At 41.8% G+C, this 21,902-nt stretch overlaps 1 protein-coding gene across 8 annotated transcripts in view; it reads left to right on the forward strand.

Annotated features, from left to right (window-relative positions):
* The window catches only part of MYO9B (myosin IXB), a 53,024-nt gene that overhangs the window by 3,520 nt on the left and 27,602 nt on the right, over positions 1 to 21,902 (forward strand). For all 8 annotated transcript variants that reach the window (XM_071452163.1, XM_071452164.1, XM_071452165.1 and 5 more), the window contains exons 2-7: positions 2,553 to 2,661; positions 5,689 to 6,582; positions 19,930 to 20,024; positions 21,272 to 21,334; positions 21,457 to 21,556; positions 21,697 to 21,797. In XM_071452163.1, coding sequence (XP_071308264.1) covers positions 5,746 to 6,582; positions 19,930 to 20,024; positions 21,272 to 21,334; positions 21,457 to 21,556; positions 21,697 to 21,797 — 1,196 coding nt within the window. In that variant the 5' untranslated portion in view covers positions 2,553 to 2,661; positions 5,689 to 5,745. The remainder of the gene's footprint in view (positions 1 to 2,552; positions 2,662 to 5,688; positions 6,583 to 19,929; positions 20,025 to 21,271; positions 21,335 to 21,456; positions 21,557 to 21,696; positions 21,798 to 21,902) is intronic.

The following is a 21,902-nucleotide window of genomic DNA, read 5'->3' on the forward strand; positions in this document are numbered from 1 at the left end:
AGTGTTTTTAAAGCTATTTTGGACATGTGTACATTCTGTTCACCCAGAAGTTCAGCCTAAAGTTTCTTCAAAACATTTCTCATCGGTGTAAATGCAACATTAGAGCAGTGAAACTTTTATTTCCTTTGTTGACAACTGTAATCCTGTTAAGGAAAAAAATTAAGAAAACTACAAAAGGTGGCAGAATGGCCCCCAAAGTTGTTTTGTCTTGCATTCTTTACCTCTGAGCCTTTCAGCTGCTTTGCCTTGATTCCTCAGCTGGGCCACATTTTCTGAATCATGCTCTCATGTGCATCTGTGACATCACACTTGTAAGGTAACATCACTGGGAATCCTGATAAGATGTCTGTGTTTTGAGGTGAGATTGTGTCTGTTTTAATGGGAATTTGAGTCATTCAGAGGAAGTGGCTGGGTTAGGGTGGGGATTGGGATCAGGGCCCCAGGAGCAGGTAACTGAGGAGGAACTGCCTGTACCCAAAGGGATTTCTTTGACTTTTTCCTGTGTTTCACTACATTGCAGCCCAGCTTCTCCTTTGTCAGGCACTCTGGGGCAGTAACTTCCCTGCAAGGTTGATTGCAGAGAGTAGCAACAAATGTGTTGTAATTTTTGTGTGGTCCATTCAGAACTCCTCCTTTTGGAGCAGAAAATCCAAGAGCTTTTAGTTAAAGAAAAGCAAAGATTTAAAGTTGTTTAGTCCAGCTGAATTTTTTTATAACCAAGGAAAACATTGACGTGTAACTGGAACTTGAAGTGATTTTCAGGTAATCTACAAATGCCTGAAATACTGAAAAAAATTAAAATCAATTCTGCTCCATTAACAGCACCTGTCCTTATGACATTAGGTAGGACAAGGAACTTTGCCTTACCTATTAATAGGGAATTTTTCAAGTGTCTCTGTAGCCTGATTTGCTGGAAATTCCTGACTTTGCAAATCAAGGTTGGTAATAACTGAGTATTTTTAAATTGCTGAGTGTTTTCAGTCTGACTGGACAGATTGGACTCTTTTGGGGATGGTCACTGGCAGTTCTGGTGTGGAATCTCAGAGATCCAAGTACCTGTGGCACATTTCTACTTTGGTGGTGAGAATTGCTTGGTGAGCAGGGGGAGCAGCTGGAATCTTTCCCTCTGAGGAATGCAGCAGTGGAAATGCACATGAAAATGTGATGAACTGGAATATTATACAGTTCATCCTCCACAATTTTGCTGTAATGGTAGCTTTCCCTTTTTAGCTTCTCCATGATTCATTGACTAAATATGTGCCTTCAAATTATGGCCTTATTTAAACTAAAGAGAGACCCTGCACTGATGGGGCAGAGCTCCCTGCTGGAGTTCCACTGTTGGCTTTAATGCCTATTAAAAAATTATTAATTGGCTTAATGGAGTCTGGAAAACCCTTAGGAAATACCACCAAAATTACCATCTAGAATTGGAATTTTTGGTTTTGTTACTAAAATTGTCTGAGCAAAACGTAAATGTAGGGATTTTTTCCTCTTCTGTGTATTGAAAAGGGATTTCTTATAAGAAAAGGTAATGAAAGAACTTGAGGTAACTGCAGAATTTCCACCTCCAGACAGAAGGCAGCAGTGGTGGTTGGGCTGCAGGGTTTGCCTGCTGATGTGTGTGGTTTCAGGATTACTTTCTTTCTTGTATTTCTCCTTTTACTTCCAGTATTCTCTGCACCTGAATTCAGGCTTGTGCTTCCATGATGAACCAAATCACACAGAATAAATATTTCAATTGCTTCAAATTGTCTAAATAATTGCTCATAAAATGAGAATGAATCATTGCAAGCATCTCTTCAGACTGCTCTTGACATAAACAGGAGGGTGGTACCTAATTAACTCCTCTAATTAACTTGGTTACTGGGGGCTGGCTGATTTTCTAAAAGGAGATTTGGCAACCAGGCCTCAGTGGTGTCAGTTCAATTTTTGCAGTTTAACCTTCTGCTGCTGTTGATGTCTCCTGTTTGGCTGAGTGTGTTTAGCTGTGGATTGCAGCCTGTGCCCTGTGTTGTGGCTTTGTCCTGCAGCCTGTGATTGTACCCAACTGCAGGTCCTGATAACAGAGCCCTCTGTGTGCTCCTAGCAGACAAAGCTTGCAGAGCCTTTGCCTGGGAGGGGGCTGTTTTCTTCTTGTTGCTGCCCTTAGCTCCTTAATTGAAATTTGTATTTATTCTAGATGCTGTGTTGGTCATACCTTGTGAGTCCAAGGGTGATGTGGCTGCCTAATGAAATATTAATTTATGTTTATCTGGAGATTGCATTCACTGTCGTGCTTGTGGTGCTATGGTAAAATACCATGGTCAAGTAATTCCTTGCTGTGCTTTCAAACCTATTTCAGGATAGCTCCCTTCCATCCCTCTGATATAGGTTGGTTCTTGGATAAAGTTGAAGTTTTATATCTCTCTAAACTCAGCAGAAATTTGTTAAGCAGTTTTTTCTTGCTCCTATATTACTGAACTATATAATTGATTTCACTTTTTGTTCACTTGCTGCCTTCTCCATCTGTGATATGTTCTTTATCAGTAACTCTTTCCTTTTTTGTTTTTTAGAACCATCATGAAAATGTTTACTTTGATGCCAAGAACCCAACTTCTCTAGGAACTCACCCTCCAACTGCTTGAAGACACCTGTCCTTAGTTGAATACTGGGACTCATTAGGTAACCAATTTATAACCTGTCCAGTCAATGCTCTTTTGCTTTTATGTTCTAATTTGTAGCTTTGAAAAGTTGTTTAGTGAGAAGCCAGAGGTCTGTCTCTTTCAGAGCAGTATTGTCATCAAATAAATTTGATCTCCTTTCTAAGAAAATCACAGGTAGTAGGGGACCAGCAAGTTTTCCTCAAACCTCTGCAATATCTGGACATTCTCAGGTGGAAAAATTGAATTTTCTAGTTGTCCCCACTTGGGCAGACCCTACTGGCTCTAGTGGCCTTGGGTTTGTCACTTGTAGAGAAGTGGCATCTGCTCTCTGATTTCCCCTTTGGGAAGTGTGAGCTGGGATCTTGAGCAATGTCCCAGATTTTGGTGGCTGACATGAGACAAGGTTAGGAAATGTGTGTTAGTAAAGTCACAGGTCAGCACTGAGGTTCAGCTCTTCTGTGCTGGCAAAAAGCTGGTGCAACATTTTTTAGGGAGCTTTTTTGGCCAGAATGCTTACTGAGGGGACTTCCTCTAACTCAGCAGACTGTGTGTCTGAAAGCAATTTCTGGGGAGTGAAAAAAGGAACTCTGCAAAAGGCTGTGTCCCTTGGGCTGGCTGAGTGGCTGCAGAGCAGAATGGTCACTGTTGGTCTGGTTTTCTGTCTGTGCTCAGGTGGATCCTCCCCTTGAGCAGCATCTGCTGTATGTTCTACTCTGTGTCAGGGTTTGAGCTTTTATGTATTAAAAATGCTCAACACTTGTTTAATTACTTCAAAGGTGCTTCAGGCTTCTGTAGTGGTCAGTGGTAATTGCAGGAAATGGAGAGGGCACTTGGAGCTCACTGCTGCAGCCTTTTTATGGCCTGGCTCTTGGAACCAGCCCTCCTTAATGAACAGAGAATGACATTTAATGAGGAAAAACATTTTTGGGTGGATCATACAGTTTGATCAGAGATGTGTTGTGGTTTGTCTTGCCATCTGTGCCTCATTCAGCCTTCCTTTTGATGAGTAGCCACTCCAAATGACCCAGCTTGTGTGGCAGTGTCTGCTGTGAGCTGTCTGTGCAGAGTCCCTGCAAGCCCTGCTCCCTCCTCAGAGGCTGTTCATGAGCCACAGCTATGTCATATGTTTTGTGAAGTGATTCATTATTGCACTGGAAGTGGCAGCTAAAAGCCTCCAACTCTACTGATTTTAATTTGAAATGATTGCTCTCTGTGGCCTTGTGCAAGTTCCTGTGCAGTTGTTTAGTGGCAAAAAGTAACTTCTTTGGCATTTCTCTGCCTCTTTCCTCTTTTTTTTTTTTAAATGTATTTGGCATGTCAGTGTATAATTAGAACACTTTGTTCTTGAAACAGAAATTGAACTGCTATTCTCAGAATGCAGTTTTACAGACTGCTAAAACAAAGGGGTATTTCATTATCCTTCTCCTTCAGTACCCCTTGATAAGCAAAGGAGCTGTGGAGCTAAAGCAGCGTGGGCAAACTTAGTCCTGGTGACACCAAACTGCACAGGAGAGGGAGATCACAGGGGAAGGCACAGATGTGACACAGTCTGGAGACTTTTAACTTGGCACTGAGGAAGAAGTGGCTCCTGAGGTTGGTGATAGGCTGGGTTACTTCTGGCCTGCACCAAGGCTGATGGGAGGAAAAGCCATCATGGTGAATGATTTTTGGAGATGTGTGAATGAGATTCCTGAACCCGGTGAGGAAGGAGTTGCTGTGATGGGTACAAGGCCTGTGAATGAAGTGGGTTATTTAGGATCTTGTTTACTGCCAAAAAGTAGCTGCAATAAGACTTTACTTTACTTTGTTGCCTAAAATGGAAGATAAAAGTCGTGTTCAGCCCCTCTGCAGCAAGGATGTGGTTGACACCAGTGGAAGGAGCAGTCTCTGGGCTGTGTGAGTGACCTGTGCTGAGGAGATCCCTGTGGTGTTAGAGGGGGCTGCCAGCAGTGTCTGCTCCAGGCTGCTGGGGCTCTGCTTCCTCAGAGCTCAGGGGAAGATGCTCTACCTGTCCTGTATGCTCATGGAAAGAGCTCAGTTAGGGAAAATAGGGGGAAAAAAGTGTCAGAACCATTTTCCTCCACTCTCAGTCTCAGAACCATTTTCCTCCAGTCTCAGAACCATTCTCCTCCAGTCTCAGTGTCAGAGCCATTCTCCTCCAGTCTCAGTGTCAGAACCATTTTCCTCCAGTCTCAGTGTCAGAGCCATTTTCCTCCAGTCTCAGTGTCAGAACCATTTTCCTCCAGTCTCAGTCTCAGAGCCATTTTCCTCCAGTCTCAGTCTCAGAACCATTTTCCTCCAGTCTCAGAGCCATTCTCCTCCAGTCTCAGTGTCAGAACCGTTTTCCTCCAGTCTCAGAACCATTTTCCTCCAGTCTCAGAACCATTTTCCTCCAGTCTCAGAACCATTTTCCTCCAGTCTCAGTCTCAGAACCATTTTCCTCCAGTCTCAGAACCATTTTCCTCCAGTCTCAGTGTCAGAACCATTTTCCTCCAGTCTCGGTATCAGAACCATTTTCCTCCAGTCTCAGTGTCAGAGCCATTTTCTTCCTTGTGTCTGTGTACACTGATCCCTCTGCCATAACTTGTGGCTGCTCTAAATTGCCACTGCTGGCTTAATAAGTGACCAAACCCTGTTTCTGCCTCAAACTGCTGGTGCAGCTTTAAGGAAGAGTTTCTGTGGGAGGGTGGATAAATGTTTATATGGACCAGGTCAAGGAAAGCATCTGGGCTAAAACTAAGCTGGGGAAATAAGGAAGTTTTAGTTTGGACATTGATTCTGGTTTATTTTGCATTGTTTGTATGAGTTCTTGTGTGCCATGACAGGGTGGGAGGGGTGGCATGGGAATAGAAGGAAAAGTGAAAGGAGGCTGGGTGCTGTGGCAGCTCTCCACTCCATAGGATATCCCAAACAAGCTGTTAGAAATAGTAAATGATTAAAGAACAAATGCATTATGTAACAACTATATTCTCATCCTGCACAAAATCACACCTTGCCTGTTTTTAACACCTGATTTTTCATTTTTCTTTTTTTTATTTTTTTTCAGACAATGGGCACTGCATATTAAGCAGGGGTGGAAGACTGAAGCCCATCTGGGGACAGAATGAGTTTAAAAGATGCTGACAGTGCAGTTTGCCAGGCAAAGGCAGCCTATAATCTTCATATTTACCCCCAACTCTCAACAGAAAGCGCTCCCTGCTGCAAAGTGACAGCAACTAAGGACAGCACATCATCAGATGTCATCAAGGATGTGATCAACATCTTAAACTTGGACGTCTCCAAACATTATGTCCTCGTGGAGGTGAAAGAATCAGGTGGGGAAGAATGGGTGCTCGACATCAACGACTCTCCCGTGCACAGGGTTTTGCTTTGGCCGCGGCGCGCTCAGGACGAGCACCCTCAGAAGGATGGCTACTACTTCCTGCTGCAGGAGAGGAACACGGATGGCTCCATCAAGTACGTGCAGATGCAGCTGCTCTCCAAGGAGACGGATGCCCGGCGCCTGGTGGAGAGGGGGTTTCTGCCCTGGCACCAGGAGGACTTTGATGACCTCTGCAATCTGCCCAACCTGACCGAGGCAACGCTCCTGGAGAATCTCAAGTGCCGCTTCCTAAAGCACAGAATCTACACTTATGCAGGAAGTATCCTGATTGCAATTAACCCCTTCAAGTTCCTGCCCATTTATAACCCCAAGTACGTCAAGATGTATGAGAACCATCAGCTTGGGAAGTTGGAGCCTCATATTTTTGCCATTGCTGATGTGGCCTATCACACAATGCTTAAAAAGCACGTGAACCAGTGCATCGTTATATCAGGTGAAAGTGGGTCTGGGAAAACCCAAAGCACAAACTTCTTAATTCACTGCCTCACTGCACTGAGCCAGAAAGGGTACGCCAGTGGTGTGGAGAGAACCATTCTGGGAGCTGGACCAGTTCTGGAGGTAAATTCATGCTCAAGTTGCCTTCTGTGCTAATTGTTTTTTAGAAACTTCAAATAGCTGCTGTTGAAAGCTACTTCTGAGTCACCTACTTGGTTTAGGCTTAAAATGTCACTGGTTTAGGCTTGGTTTAAATGTCACTGGGCTGCAGTGGTGCTTGGCAGCGTTACCCCACTGCTTCTATTTCATCTTCCTTGTTCCGTTCACTTGACTTCCTGTTGCTTGTAATTTGTATTTGACTTCACTTTGCACCACTGAGCACCAATATTCTGGGGCAGAGGTTACCTGTGTTTTCCATCTGAAGGTTTTAAAGGCATTTGAATCAAACCATGAGCAAATTTTTCATACATATTGTTCCACTGAAGCATCAACTGCTTGGTGTGATCCTGCTTTTGTGTGTGGGCATTTTACTGAACTCACTTTTTGAGGGAGTTATTTCTACAGCTGCTTGTGGATGAGAGCAACATTTTGAGTTGGGAGAAGAGTAGGAGTCTGTTTTGGCTTTTAATTATTACAGCATTTCTAACAGAAAGCAAAACTAAACATGTGAGAAGGAGGGGGTGCAGCTGGCCCTGCATTAGGTAATGTCAGGATAAACTTAAACTGATCTGTTGGGCCTTTTTACTCTCTTAAAGGAATAACTCCAGAAGTGTGGATGGATGTAATGCTCACCCATAGCACAATCTTCAACAGCAAAGAGCTTCAACACCATTATTGTCATTTTTAGGTTTAGTTTCAAATGTAGTAACTCCTTCATAAAAAAAGTTCAAACTTTTCTTCAAGTTCTTCTCTAAAGAATGAGGAATATATGCAAGTTCTTTTTTGTGTTACTTTCAGCTGCTTGAAAGAAGAAGTAAAATTGAGGCTTTTTGGTTGCTGGAGTTCAAGTTTGCAGTTCTGGACAGAAAACAGGAAGGGGTTGCAGTGGAAAGCCCTGCGTGATCAGCTGATCTCTCTGCCTTTGATAAATTTAAGTCTTTCATATCCTTGTCTACAGACCTGGCACAGCTGTGTCAGAGCAGGCAGAGATTTAAGGTCCTGTTTGTCTGCTGAGTGACAAATGCAGCTCTTCTGGGCTCAGAACTAAAATTCCTAACCTTGTTGGAGTCACAGGCTGTTGTGTAAACCTGGGCATGCTCATAAAGAGATATTTGTGTTTCTCCATGCTAACACTGGTTGTCTTATGTACCACAATTTCTTCAGATTTCCACTGAGTATTTGGTAATATTTTTCATGAGAAAATAGTCTTTTGGAATTGAAAATTCATGTAAATTTGGAATTGAAAATTCATGTAAATCTGGAATTGAAAATTCATGTAAATTCAGTGTAGGCTGAGAACATAAGAGGTAAAATCCAGTTCTCCTGTTTTGGTGCATCAGGGCTGATTCAGCTGACAGTGAAGCTTCCATGTTTCCCCATTTCAGTCACTAAGCATCATTTAAAAAAGAAAACCTCAGCTCCTGATCCTGGGAGGGATGCACAGAAAGCTTACATTGCTTTGTGGAAGTTAAAGTGACTGCAGGCTCCTCTTGGAGCTGGTCACTTCTAAATCCATCCCTGGTGACTCATTTTGGGTTTTTACTGAAGGGAACTAAAGTGCTACCAGGGAGTTTTTCTTAAATGAATGTTTCTGGGGATTTTTTTGCACAAACAATTTCAGTGTGCCCAGACTATTTGAGAATGCTCTGTTTAACTTTGAAGTTTTATTCTGAATCTTCATCAAAGTTGAAAACGTATTTTTGACTAAAAACTCCCATGATGTAGAAGTGGGTTGCATTCTGGGTCAGAACTTCCTCATTTTAGTTATCTCTAAGTGAAATGGGGCTGTTTGTAGGGTGACCTTGTGTGAAAGTTCAAGGGGTTAAAGCAGCTGTTTCTAGCACAGGTGGGTGAGCACAATTAGGGTGTCATGGAGGTGGATTTGATTTGATCTTTTCATGCTTAGGGAACAGAAACATTTCTTACTGAATCCTATTTCTGAGTTGGCTGATGAATCTGAGTTCAAATCTCTGAGCAGTTTACAGATAAACTATTATTCATGGTTTTGTTATTTGATTACTAGACTGTTATTTGATTACTAGATTTGATTTCTAGACTGAAGAACGGAGTTAGAGCTGCACCATGAAAGAGTTGATGTTAAAAGAAGGAGTTGATGTTAAAAGAAGGAGTTGATGTTAAAAGAAGGAGTTGATGTTAAAAGAAGGAGTTGATGTTAAAAGAAGGAGTTGATGCTAAAAGAAAGAAAGAGTGGATGCTAAAAGAAAGAAAGAGTGGATGCTAAAAGAAAGAAAGAGTGGATGCTAAAAGAAAGAAAGAGTGGATGCTAAAAGAGAGAAAGAAAGAGTGGATGCTAAAAGAAAGAAAGAGTGGATGCTAAAAGAGAGAAAGAAAGAGTGGATGCTAAAAGAAAGAAAGAGTGGATGCTAAAAGAGAGAAAGAAAGAGTGGATGCTAAAAGAGAGAAAGAAAGAGTGGATGCTAAAAGAGAGAAAGAAAGAGTGGATGCTAAAAGAGAGAAAGAAAGAGTGGATGCTAAAAGAGAGAAAGAAAGAGTGGATGCTAAAAGAGAGAAAGAAAGAGTGGATGCTAAAAGAGAGAAAGAAAGAGTGGATGCTAAAAGAGAGAAAGAAAGAGTGGATGCTAAAAGAGAGAAAGAAAGAGTGGATGCTAAAAGAGAGAAAGAAAGAGTGGATGCTAAAAGAGAGAAAGAAAGAGTGGATGCTAAAAGAGAGAAAGAAAGAGTGGATGCTAAAAGAGAGAAAGAAAGAGTGGATGCTAAAAGAGAGAAAGAAAGAGTGGATGCTAAAAGAGAGAAAGAAAGAGTGGATGCTAAAAGAGAGAAAGAAAGAGTGGATGCTAAAAGAGAGAAAGAAAGAGTGGATGCTAAAAGAGAGAAAGAAAGAGTGGATGCTAAAAGAGAGAAAGAAAGAGTGGATGCTAAAAGAGAGAAAGAAAGAGTGGATGCTAAAAGAAAGAAAGAGTGGATGCTAAAAGAGAGAAAGAAAGAGTGGATGCTAAAAGAGAGAAAGAAAGAGTGGATGCTAAAAGAAAGAAAGAGTGGATGCTAAAAGAGAGAAAGAAAGAGTGGATGCTAAAAGAAAGAAAGAGTGGATGCTAAAAGAGAGAAAGAAAGAGTGGATGCTAAAAGAGAGAAAGAAAGAGTGGATGCTAAAAGAGAGAAAGAAAGAGTGGATGCTAAAAGAGAGAAAGAAAGAGTGGATGCTAAAAGAGAGAAAGAGTGGATGCTAAAAGAGAGAAAGAAAGAGTGGATGCTAAAAGAGAGAAAGAAAGAGTGGATGCTAAAAGAGAGAAAGAAAGAGTGGATGCTAAAAGAGAGAAAGAAAGAGTGGATGCTAAAAGAGAGAAAGAAAGAGTGGATGCTAAAAGAGAGAAAGAGTGGATGCTAAAAGAGAGAAAGAAAGAGTGGATGCTAAAAGAGAGAAAGAAAGAGTGGATGCTAAAAGAAAGAAAGAGTGGATGCTAAAAGAGAGAAAGAAAGAGTGGATGCTAAAAGAGAGAAAGAAAGAGTGGATGCTAAAAGAGAGAAAGAAAGAGTGGATGCTAAAAGAAAGAAAGAGTGGATGCTAAAAGAGAGAAAGAAAGAGTGGATGCTAAAAGAAAGAAAGAGTGGATGCTAAAAGAGAGAAAGAAAGAGTGGATGCTAAAAGAAAGAAAGAGTGGATGCTAAAAGAGAGAAAGAAAGAGTGGATGCTAAAAGAAAGAAAGAGTGGATGCTAAAAGAGAGAAAGAAAGAGTGGATGCTAAAAGAAAGAAAGAGTGGATGCTAAGAGAGAGAAAGAAAGAGTGGATGCTAAAAGAGAGAGAAAGAAAGAGTGGATGCTAAAAGAGAGAGAAAGAAAGAGTGGATGCTAAAAGAGAGAGAAAGAAAGAGTGGATGCTAAAAGAAAGAAAGAGTGGATGCTGAGAGAGAGAAAGAGTGGATGTTAAAAGAGAGAGAAAGAGTGGATGCTGAGAGAGAGAAAGAGTGGATGCTGAGAGAGAGAAAGAGTGGATGTTAAAAGAGAGAGAGAAAGAAAGAAAGAGTGGATGTTAAAAGAGAGAGAAAGAGAGAAAGAGTGGATGTTAAAAGAGAGAGAAAGAGAGAAAGAGTGGATGCTGAGAGAGAGAAAGAAAGAAAGAGTGGATGCTGAGAGAGAGAAAGAGAGAAAGAGTGGATGCTAAGAGAGAGAAAGAGAGAAAGAGTGGATGCTGAGAGAGAGAAAGAGAGAAAGAGTGGATGCTGAGAGAGAGAAAGAGAGAAAGAGTGGATGCTGAGAGAGAGAAAGAGAGAAAGAGTGGATGCTGAGAGAGAGAAAGAGAGAAAGAGTGGATGCTGAGAGAGAGAAAGAGAGAAAGAGTGGATGCTGAGAGAGAGAAAGAGAGAAAGAGTGGATGCTGAGAGAGAGAAAGAGAGAAAGAGTGGATGCTAAATGAAGAGTTGATGTTAAAAGTTTCTCGGTGTTGCCTTGTCAAACACCCGAGGGATGCAAGCCCTGGTGCTGGCACCATGGAGTTAACCATGACCCAGGCTGTCAGCACCAGGGCTGTCTCATGGGCTGGAGAGCAGAGCAGTCATGGGGCAGCTCTGGCACTTCCTGCCCCATCCCAGCTCCAGTCTGAGCTGTTGGAAAGGTTCCTTGGAGGGGAGCTCACAAGCAGGGACCACCTGCAATAATTCTGGTTATGTTTGGCCCTGCTTGCAGAGAAAAGGATCAGGATCAGGAGTGAGGCTGCTTCCCTGGACAGTGGTGCCTAAAGCTGAGCCTGGTGCTGGCCTCAGCTGCCTCTCCCATACAGGAATTGCGCTCACATCGTGGTTTGTTGTTTTCTTCTTTGCTTTAATTGTATCTCCAGGCTAAGGGAGATCATCTCCAGTTTAAAACTGGTGGGAAGATAAATATAACCTCTGTTTTAAGATAATGTTTTCAACCTTTTCTAAATTTAGTAATTAAAATACAGTTCCCTGACTTGAACTTTGACTTCTTGTATTGACTAAGTTCAAGTAACTTATGATTGAAATCCTAAAAAGCAATGTACACTTGGCAACTGTTTGGGTCAAATTTGGAATAATCAAACTGGAGATCATCTGCAGTTTCTTTAAAACTGGTTGGAAGATAAATATAAGCTCTGTTTTAAGATACTCCTAATGTTTTCAACCTTTTCTAAATTTAGTAATTAAAATACAGTTCCCTGACTTGAACTTTGCCTTCTTGTATTGACTAAGTTCAAGTAACTTATGATTGAAATCCTAAAAAGCAATTTACACTTGGCAACTGTTTGGGTCAAATTTGGAATAATCAAATTGGAGATCATCTGCAGTTTCTTTAAAACTTGGATTGGAAGATAAATATAAGCTCTGTTTTAAGATACTCCTGATGTTTTCAACCTTTTCTATATTTAGTAATTAAAATACAGTTCCCTGGCTTGAAGCTTTGCCTTCTTGTATTGACTAAATTCAAGTAACTTATGATTGAAATCCTTAGAAGAAATTTACACTTGAGGAACTATTTGGGGCAAATTTGGAATAGTGAATCAAACCTTGGAGAACTATTATTTGGCTCAGATTGGCAATAATGAATCAAACCTTTGTTTATTTTATAGTCTCAAACAAGACAAACCTTTCCATGCACAAAGAAATTTCCAATAAATTTACATTTTCCTTTGATTGGGGAAAAATGGCTTAAGTGCATGTTTCAGCTATAAAATGCACAGCATGCTATCTAAGACTCTGAATTTATTTTGGAAACTTAAAGTTCACTTATTCTTCAAGGCAGTTCATTTAGTGAAGTGGCAGAAAATTGAGTTAGGGGGTAGGAACATTTGGTGAGAGAACAGAGGGAATGGGAGCTTTGTTTTCTGGCAGCAGAGCTTCCTTTGGCTGCCTGTTGTTAAGTTGTAACCCTCAGTGTCCCCTGTTTATTACAGAATTTCAGTCACTTTTTGAGTTTCCTGAAAGTTCATTTCTCTCTGAAATGGGAGCTGAGAGGAGTTGGGACAGATGAAAATATTTGGGGTGTCATAATTCTTCATGTGTTATTTTGGAAATCATTGCTTATTCCCATCTGGATGGGTTCTGGTTTCTCAATGATGCTGAACCAGTCTTTGGAAAGAATGAAAGCCAAATAAAATGGAAATTCCAACAGGAAGCAAAGAAGAATTATTATTGACAACACAATCAGGTGGGGGCAGATCAGATTTTCTACAACTCAGCAGATTAAAAAGCTTCTAGAATTTAATCACAGCAAGTTTCATGCTTTAGAATTCTGTGCAGAAGAGCAGAGCAATTTGCTGCTGTTTCCCTCACCACAGGCCCACTGTGCTGGTGCCTTTGGGGTGAGATGGGCTGGGGCTCAGTGCAGCTTCAGCTCTGCTTTTATTTTCTGTTTGCCAGCAAATGAAGGCTGGCCTAGCACAGAGACCAGGCAGAGTTCATTAATAAAGCAGGGATTTATTAGGAGGCCTCAATGGATCCACCCTGGGCAGCACAAGAGCCCAGCCAGGGCTGCACCCAAGATGAACCAAAATGGTCCCAAAATGCACAACAGGTCACAGGGTCTCTCCCTTTGATCAGTTCTGCTCCATTTGCATATTGGAGTTCATTGTCCAATTCCAGCCCCAGCCCATCCAGTCCCATCCTTGTTTTTCTCTCTCCAGCCCACGGTGTTTGTGCTCTTGGGCTGAGATTTGGATCATTTGTCCTTGGTCCCCAGCTGGAGCAGGAATTGTTTTGTCTCCCTGCTCTGTGCACAGAGCTCCCCATCCCCTCATGTGAACCCAGACCCACACACTAAAGCAGCACAGAACCTGAAACATAGAAAAGCTCAAACCTGAGGCATCAAAAGCCTGAAAAATAGAAAAACTCAAACCTGACGCACCAAAAGCCTGAAAAATAGAAAAGCTCCAACCTGAGGCACCAAAAGCCTGAAAAATAGAAAAGCTCAAACCTGAGGCATCAAAAGCCTGAAAAATAGAAAAGCTCCAACCTGAGGCACCAAAAGCCTGCAATGCCCCTTGTGGGTGCTGCCTGCTCTGTTCCAGGGCAAGTCTTATTTTGAGGCCATGATCTTGCATGGCTTTGCTTTAAGAATCCCAACCAGAGGAGGAATGGAAGTTCTTTTCCATTTGCTTGCATGGTTTTTCTGGTAGAAATGTGATGTTGTACACAACTCTTGGAGAAAAATCCCCTTATTCCTCATTCATCCTGCCAGGGGGATTGCTGGGGCTTCCCAGGACATCCCTCAGCAGCAGGAATTGCAGAATTCCCTGGATTTCCTGTTGCTGAGTGGATGCTTCACAGCATGGCTGGAAGGACACTTAAACCAAGTGGAGTGAAACCAAGCTCAGCTCTGAAGGAGACCTTAGACCTTTCCTGTGCCAGGCTGTGCAGTTGGGCTCTCCCCTGTCCCCTGGCACGTTGGGTCTGTGTGCAGGGCTGGTTCTGCCATGCTTTACATCACACTCCCAACAGCTTTACAGATTTTGGCATTTCTTATGAGACAACTAAATGAGATTTTGTAGTGTTCCTGAGGTACATGCTGGGAGCATGTCTGTGGGGTTGGGGTTTTGTTTTTTCTTGATTTTTTTATTTGTTTGGTTTTTTTTAACAAATAAAAGCAGAATTTGGTGATTTTCTGCTTACTTTTATCTCTCTCCCTGTAGTAAGAGATTTAAGTGCCAAGCTCAGCTCTGAAGGAGACCTTAGACCTTTCCTGTGCCAGGCTGTGCAGTTGGGCTCTCCCCTGTCCCCTGGCACGTTGGGTCTGTGTGCAGGGCTGGTTCTGCCATGCTTTACATCAAACTCCCAACAGCTTTACAGATTTTGGCAATTCTTATGAGACAACTAAATGAGATTTTTGTAGTGTTCCTGAGGTACGTGATGGGAGCATGTGCATAGGGGTTGGGATTTTGTTGTTGTTGTTGTTTTTAACAAATAAAAGCAGAATTTGGTGATTTTTCTGCTTACTTTTATCTCTATCCCTGTAGTAAGAGATTTAAGTGTCAAGCTCAGCCCTGAAGGAGACCTTAGACCTTTCCTGTGCCAGGCTGTGCATTTGGGGTCTCCTCTGTCCCCTGGCACGTTGGGTCTGTGTGCAGGGCTGGTTCTGCCATGCTTTCCATCAAACTCCCAACAGCTTTACAGATTTTGGCATTTCTTATGAAACAATTCAATGAGATTTTTGTTGTGTTCCTGAGGTACATGATGGGAGCATGTGCATAGGGGTTGGGGTTTTGTTTTTTCTTGGGTTTTTTTGTTTGTTTATTTGGTTTTTTTAACAAATAAAAGCAGAATTTGGTGATTTTCTGCTTACTTTTACCTCTCTCCCTGTAGTAAGAGATTTAAGTGTCAAGCTCAGCTCTGAAGGAGACCTTAGACCTTTCCTGTGCCAGGCTGTGCAGTTGGGCTCTCCCCTGTCCCCTGGCACGTTGGGTCTGTGTGCAGGGCTGGTTCTGCCATGCTTCACATCAAACTCCCAACAGCTCCTGCAGATTTTGGCATTTCTTATGAAACAATTCAATGAGATTTTTGTAGTGTTCCTGAGGTACATGATGGGAGCATGTCTGTAGGGGTTGGGATTTTGCTGTTTGTTTTTTTTGTTTCTTTTTTAACAAATAAAATTTGGTGATTTTCTGCTTACTTTTATCTCTCTCCCTGTAGTAAGAGATTTAAGTGTCAAGCTTAGCTCTGAAGGAGACCTTAGACCTTTCCTGTGCCAGGCTGTGCAGTTGGGCTCTCCTCTGTCCCCTGGCATGTTGGGTCTGTGTGCAGGGCTGGTTCTGCCATGGAGCTGAGGGCTTTACATCAAACTCCCTACATCTTCTGCAGATTTTGGCTTTTTTATGAGACAATTATATGAGATTTTTGTTGTGCTCCTGAGGTACATCATGGGAGCATGTGCATAGGGGTTGGGGTTTTGTTGTTGTTGTTGTTGGGGTTTTTTTTAACAAATAAAAGCAGAATTTGGTGATTTTCTGCTTACTTTTCTATCTCTCCCCGTTGTAAGAATTTTAACTGTCAGGCCCCAGTTCCTGCCTCTTGCATTCCAAGGTAAGAGGATGGCTTGAATGATTTCCTGCCTCCCAGAATAGGCTATCCCAGCTCTGATTCCTGCCACCATTGCTCTGCTATTTTTGTCTCACCCTGTTTGATTCAGCTGCTGTTGTGCCTTGCACTGATTTAGTTTGAGTTTTTTGGTTTTGTCTTCTCATGGACTCACAAGGGAAAACAATCAAGGGGTTTTCTTATATAAAGGATTAATTATCTTTAGCTGAAATTTTCTTGTGACTTTATTTTGTACTCTTCAAAGTATTTTGAAGAATGTGGTAACAGTCATTAAAATTAAATGTTACCAAAAAAAAAAATAAAAACCCACCCAGAATGTTTCCTGACTTGGGATGTTCTTTAAAACTTGTAGATGTTAAAGGCTCTTCTGAGGAAATGGGTACATGAAAACTTTCCTAAAAACTGTTAATATTAGATCAGCTTTGAAGAATTTGCTGTGTGCTTTGACTAAATACCAGACACATGAGATCATAAGAGCCTTTTAGTTTTAAACTGTATTCATTGCTTACATGAGTAATCACTAAGAAAAGTTTTTCAGGAAGCCTGAGTTATGGGATTTCTTAACTCTATAAAGCCAAAAATATTTATAAATAAAAAAGAATGTTGCAAATTTAGCTGTACTGTGATTTGGCTTCTTGGACATAACTGGTGAGCTGATAGTTCACTGGTGGCTCAAGCTGCAAAACTTTATAAAAATGTTTTCTGGGATCATTGTGCAAGTCCATTTCTCCGCAGCCTGGCAAGGTTGGCTGCAGCAGATTTCCCAAAGGCCAGGATGGGAGTTGGAAGGTGTTGAGCAGGGAGCAGGAGCTGAGCCACTGTCCTGGAGAGGAAGAGGAGTTTGGTTTCCTGACAGTTCCCTGTGCTGAGGTCACCTGGCTGTAATGCACCTATTGATGTGCACATGGATGCAAAATGGGCTCTAGAAAAGGGAAAGCTGGTGAGACATTGCTGGATAAATGCTGCAAAGGGATGTGAGGGGCTGGGCAGTGCTTGCTTTGAGCACTCTGAGTGGGGATGCTGCTGGCACTGTGACATGTGGGACATGTGGGACATGTGGGACATGTGGGACATGTGGGACATGTGGGACATGTGGGACATGTGTGACATGTGTGCTGTGGGGTGGAAAATCCAGAGCTGGAGCTCAGCCTCAGCCCTCTGTGAGCCCTTCTGGATCCAAATCCTCTCCTTCAGCCCTCTGTGAGCCCTTCTGGATCCAAATCCTCTCCCTTCAGCCCTCTGTGAGCATTTCTGGATCCAAATCCTCTCCTTCAGCCCTCTGTGAGCATTTCTGGATCCAAATCCTCTCCTTCAGCCCTCTGTGAGCATTTCTGGATCCAAATCCTCTCCTTCAGCCCTCTGTGAGCCCTTCTGGGTGCAAATCCTCTCCTTCAGCCCTCTGTGAGCCCTTCTGGATCCTAAATCCTCTCCTTCAGCCCTCTGTGAGCCCTTCTGGATCCAAATCCTCTCCTTCAGCCCTCTGTGAGCATTTCTGGATCCAAATCCTCTCCCTTTTAACCCTGTTGGTTTTTCTGGAGTTGCACAGGAAAAGCTCCTTGGGCTTCTCCCTTTAGGTCAGGAATATCAGCTGTTGGAGAATTATGGGCATTCTCCCAGGGTATAGGGAGTTTTTCAGATCCTCTGAATGCAGATAATGGGAGAGTTTGGAGAAACTGGTCTGGAATTAAATTTTGGTCTGGCCCAAAAGTTCTACTGCAGCACTGCTGAAACCCTTAAGGTACTTTGGAAAAAAAACAAAACCAGGAGAGAAGGGAAGATTTTCAACATAGAGATAATGCTAATGCCAGTGTTTTCCATGGAATTAGCCCTGTTTGGATGTGCACACCATGGCTGGGTGCACACATGTGGGAAATGGGTTTGTAGAAAAAGATGTCTTGTCCCAGTTAGGAGTTTAAGATAAAAGTTTTTAATAGAAGACCCAGCAATTCCTACCACTCTGAAGTTATCTTAAAAACCAATCAGGCCATTTAAATAAATCAATAACCTCTTGAACAGAAAAAATTGAGTACTCTCAAAAAATTACCCCTCATAAATCCTAATACATCTTCCATAATTCTATTTCTCCAAAATATGTAATCTTTTTTTTACAAACCATCCTTTAAAACTTATTTCTATTTCTCTCAACAATAGCAATTTCTCTCTATTTCCATTCTCTCTCAACAATACATCCTTATTATCAAAATCAAAAATCAACCTTTCTCATCTCACCATTTCCCCACAGATACTACGTAAAGCTCCTCTCAAGTTTTCTTTTTTTGCTTTTTTCCTTTTTTTATAGAAATGCACAGAGCTCTGAGCTGGGTGCAGGGCACCGACATCCGCCGTGCTCCGGATGTGGCAGGGAGGTGAATGTGTCTGTGTGTGTGTGTGTGTGTGTGGAGGAGGAGATTGCAAAGCTCTCTGCAATCCTTTCACACATCATTTCACAAGGCTGCTGTGCTGGGGAGGAGGATTTCCTCATGCAGGGCTCCATAGCTTGGAGCTTTCAGAGGAAATATCTGTGGCAGGAGATGCTGGGATCGCCCACCCTGAGCAGTCGCTGCATTTTGGGGAGGTTTCCTTCTCGGGGCTCACAGGCTTCCCTTCCCCTTGGAACACAAGGCTGAGAGTTGATAAAGACATTCCCATGGCCATTTCACATGAAGTTCCCTTTGTAAGAAGTTCCCTTTGTAATGAAGTGTGGCTCATGCAGAGGATTTTGTGTTTTGTGTCTATGAGCAGCTGTCAGAGGACTCATGAGCTGACAGGAGAATTAGAAATGCACAGTTAAGATTTGTGCCATATCTATGTTTTCTTTCCAAGCAGCTCATCATAAAACTCCATTTTTCAGTGTTGTGCAGCCCAATGAGTTGTTCTGTAAACCAAAACTTTTCTGTTTGTCCTTTTTGTGTTTCTTTGAATCCATGACTTTGAAAATTCCTGGGCTAACTTTATAAATGAGATATTAATGTTCTGTCTCTCTTGAAGAAAAGTTGTGTTTCATGTGAATTCTTTTCCATGGCAGCAATACATGGGGGAATAGGTTGTGTTTTGTGACTTTTGTATGGAAGAGGTGATTTCATGGTGATTGTGCTGAATTTCTTCTCTGAGGTCCCAATTTTTTGTTATTGCTTGAGGCTGCTTTGCACTCTCTACCTGTGGTTACCTGTGGTCCTTTTCCTGGTTTTTTTTGAATACACAACTTGGAAAATTCCTGGGCTAACTTTATAAATGAGATATTAATGTTCTGTCTCTCTTGAAGAATGTTTAAGAGTGTTTAATGTGAATTTTTTTTTTCCTTGGTAGCAATACATGGGGGAATAGGTTGTGTTTTGTGACTTTTGTATGGAAGAGGTGATTTCATGGTGATTGTGCTGAATTTCTTCTCTGAGGTCCCAATTTTTTGTTACTGCTTGAGGCTGCTTTGCACTCTCTACCTGTGGTTACCTGTGGTCCTTTTCCTGGTTTTTTGAATACACAACTTGGAAATTCCTGGGCTAACTTTATAAATGAGATATTAATGTTCTGTCTCTCTTGAAGAAAAGTTGTGTTTAATGTGAATTCTTTTCCATGGCAGCAATACATGGGGGAATAGGATGTGGTTTTTGACTTTTGTATGGAAGAGGTGATTTCATGGTGATTGTGCTGAATGTCTTCTCTGAGGTCCCAATTTTTTGTTACTGCTTGAGGCTGCTTTGCACTCTCTACCTGTGGTTACCTGTGGTCCTTTTCCTGGTTTTTTTTTTGAATACACAACTTTGAAATTCCTGGGCTAACTTTATAAATGAGATATTAATGTTCTGTCTCTCTTGAAGAAAAGTTGTGTTTCATGTGAATTCTTTTCCATGGCAGCAATACATGGGGGAATAGGATGTGGTTTGTGACTTTTGTATGGAAGAGGTGATTTCATGGTGGTTGTGCTGAATGTCTTCTCTGAGGTCCTAATTGTTATTGCTTGAGGCTGATTTGCACTCTCTACCTGTCCTGTACTCCTGAAAATATCTAAAAGTGTTCTGAAAATATCTAAAAGTGTTCTGAAAATATCTAAAAGTGTTATTCCCCTCCCTCAGTCCCACCAATATTACTGCAGGGGTGAAATAACAACCACATACAGTCCTGTGAGGAATTTCCTAGGCTGCCTTTTTGCTCTTTTTGTGCTGCAATTCCCCCAATATTCTGATTTATTCTGGAAGCCAACAGGAATCTGAACAATGAACAGAAGAGCTTGGGAAGCTGTGCATTGACATGTTCAGTTTTTATTGAAAATTACCTCATTTTGCTTTATTGCAGGCATTTGGAAATGCAAAAACAGCACATAACAATAACTCCAGTCGTTTTGGGAAGTTCATTCAAGTCAACTATTTAGAGAATGGGATTGTCAGGGGGTAAGTACAGGGTGAGCTGGTTCTGGGGGTGATCTCTGGCTTTTAGGAACTGGGAAGCCTCTGTTGGACATCAAATGCTGCCTTGATGCAGCTCTGCTCATGTGAAAATAACCTGGTGCTGTGGAGTTGGAAATTCTCTACAGTGAGCTGTGTGGAATTGTCAGGTGATGCTCAATATTCTGACTTTGAATATTCTGACTTTGCTGCACAGCTTGCTCATTACTTTGTGAAGGATCTGCTGCTGGATCTTTACCTTCATGGTAAATGCAGGTTTTTGCATAACACCCCCTGCCCTCTCTGTTTTGCATTGAAAAACAGAAGATCTGAATTTTTGAGAGGAGTGGAGAGAAGTGAAATAGATTTGAGGAAGCCATTTTAAAGAAACAGTTTAAACATCAGCTAGAGAGATAAAAAAAAGATATAAAATGACTTAAACAAGTGTGTTTGTATCTGAAGGTCTGAAAACATGAACTATTTAATGCCTACATTTGCTGGGTCTGAGTTCATGAGCAATCCCTGACCTTGATGCTCCAATGTTTCTTTTCTTTGCATTTCTTCTCATTTGCAGTAACTTGAGTGCCTGGGAACTCTGTGCCACATGTGCCTTGAGTGTTATTCTGAAGAAATTTAACATATTTTCAGACCCTAGCTCAGGAGATTGGTACAATTTGAATTCACTTGTTTTGTCTTCAGCCTGAGGAAAAGATGCTCAGATTTTGCCCTCAGTCATTGTGCCCCTTGTCAAGGAATTCTTGTTCAGGTTACTTTGTCCCCCTGTAGGGGATTTGCTGGCTGCCTTCATCCTGGGCTGGTGTCTCCACTGACATAAAAATCCAGCAGATTTATTGGCATGAGAATCAGGCAGATATCTGGGATATTTCTGGGGTTTTGCTTTGGCTTGCCTTGTCAGATGAGTGTTCATCTTTCAGGATAACACACTGGTACCAAGACTCTGTGGGTCTTGTTTCTCATGGCAATTTTCATCAGCACTTGCCTTGCCTGTTTTAAGTTATCTGCACTCAACCCAGGCACTGCAGAGAGGTGTTCCTTGGGTATTTCTTTGTTCCAGTCACAATCTAGAGTGTGCTGGAATTCTTGGTTTAGATTTAAAGTAGTGTCTGAGCTCTTCTCTTGCACATTTTAGTGCAGATCTCAGTATTTGAGCTCTCTTGGCAGTTGCTGTCTGATATTTTCTGAGGTCTTTTCTTTTTGCCCTCATGCTTATTTCATTTTCTGTGGCTCCTTAGGGCTGTGGTTGAAAAATACCTGCTTGAAAAATCTCGTCTGGTTTCTCAAGAAAAAGATGAAAGGTAAGTGAGAAATAGTTTCCCAAGAGAGTTAAAATCAATTCAGCAGTTCAGGAGCATTTGAATTATACAGAATAAAAGAAAATCCACGATATTTTCATGAGAGAGATGCATTGGCTTTGCAGGAACTACCATGTGTTTTATTATTTGCTACTTGGAGTCAATGAGGAAGAGCGTAAAGAATTTCACCTCAAGCAACCTGAAGATTATTTCTACCTCAACCAGGTAACCTGTGATTCACCCATGCATTGATGAGGGCTGTCTGTGTGTTGGTCAAAGATGAAAGGAAGGAAAATAAATTATGCTGGGCTTTTTGTGATGTTTGGATTTCACTCTTTGTCTTTTTTTTGGATTTCTCTTCGCAGCATAACTTGAAAATTGAAGATGGGGAAGATCTCCGGCATGAATTTGAGAGATTAAAACAAGCCATGGAGATGGTTGGCTTCCTGTCAGCAACAAAGAAACAGTAAGAGCAGTTCTGGTAGCTTTTGTTACTGGCATTGATTGTTCATGGGTTATTGCAATGAGAGTTTGCTTTTGTTTTGTTGTTGTTCATGGGTTATTGCAATGA

This window comes from Agelaius tricolor, unplaced genomic scaffold, assembly GCF_023055355.1.
Source record: "Agelaius tricolor isolate 1412-34295 unplaced genomic scaffold, bAgeTri1.0.p SCAF_33, whole genome shotgun sequence".
In the NCBI taxonomy this organism is placed as follows: domain Eukaryota; kingdom Metazoa; phylum Chordata; class Aves; order Passeriformes; family Icteridae; genus Agelaius; species Agelaius tricolor.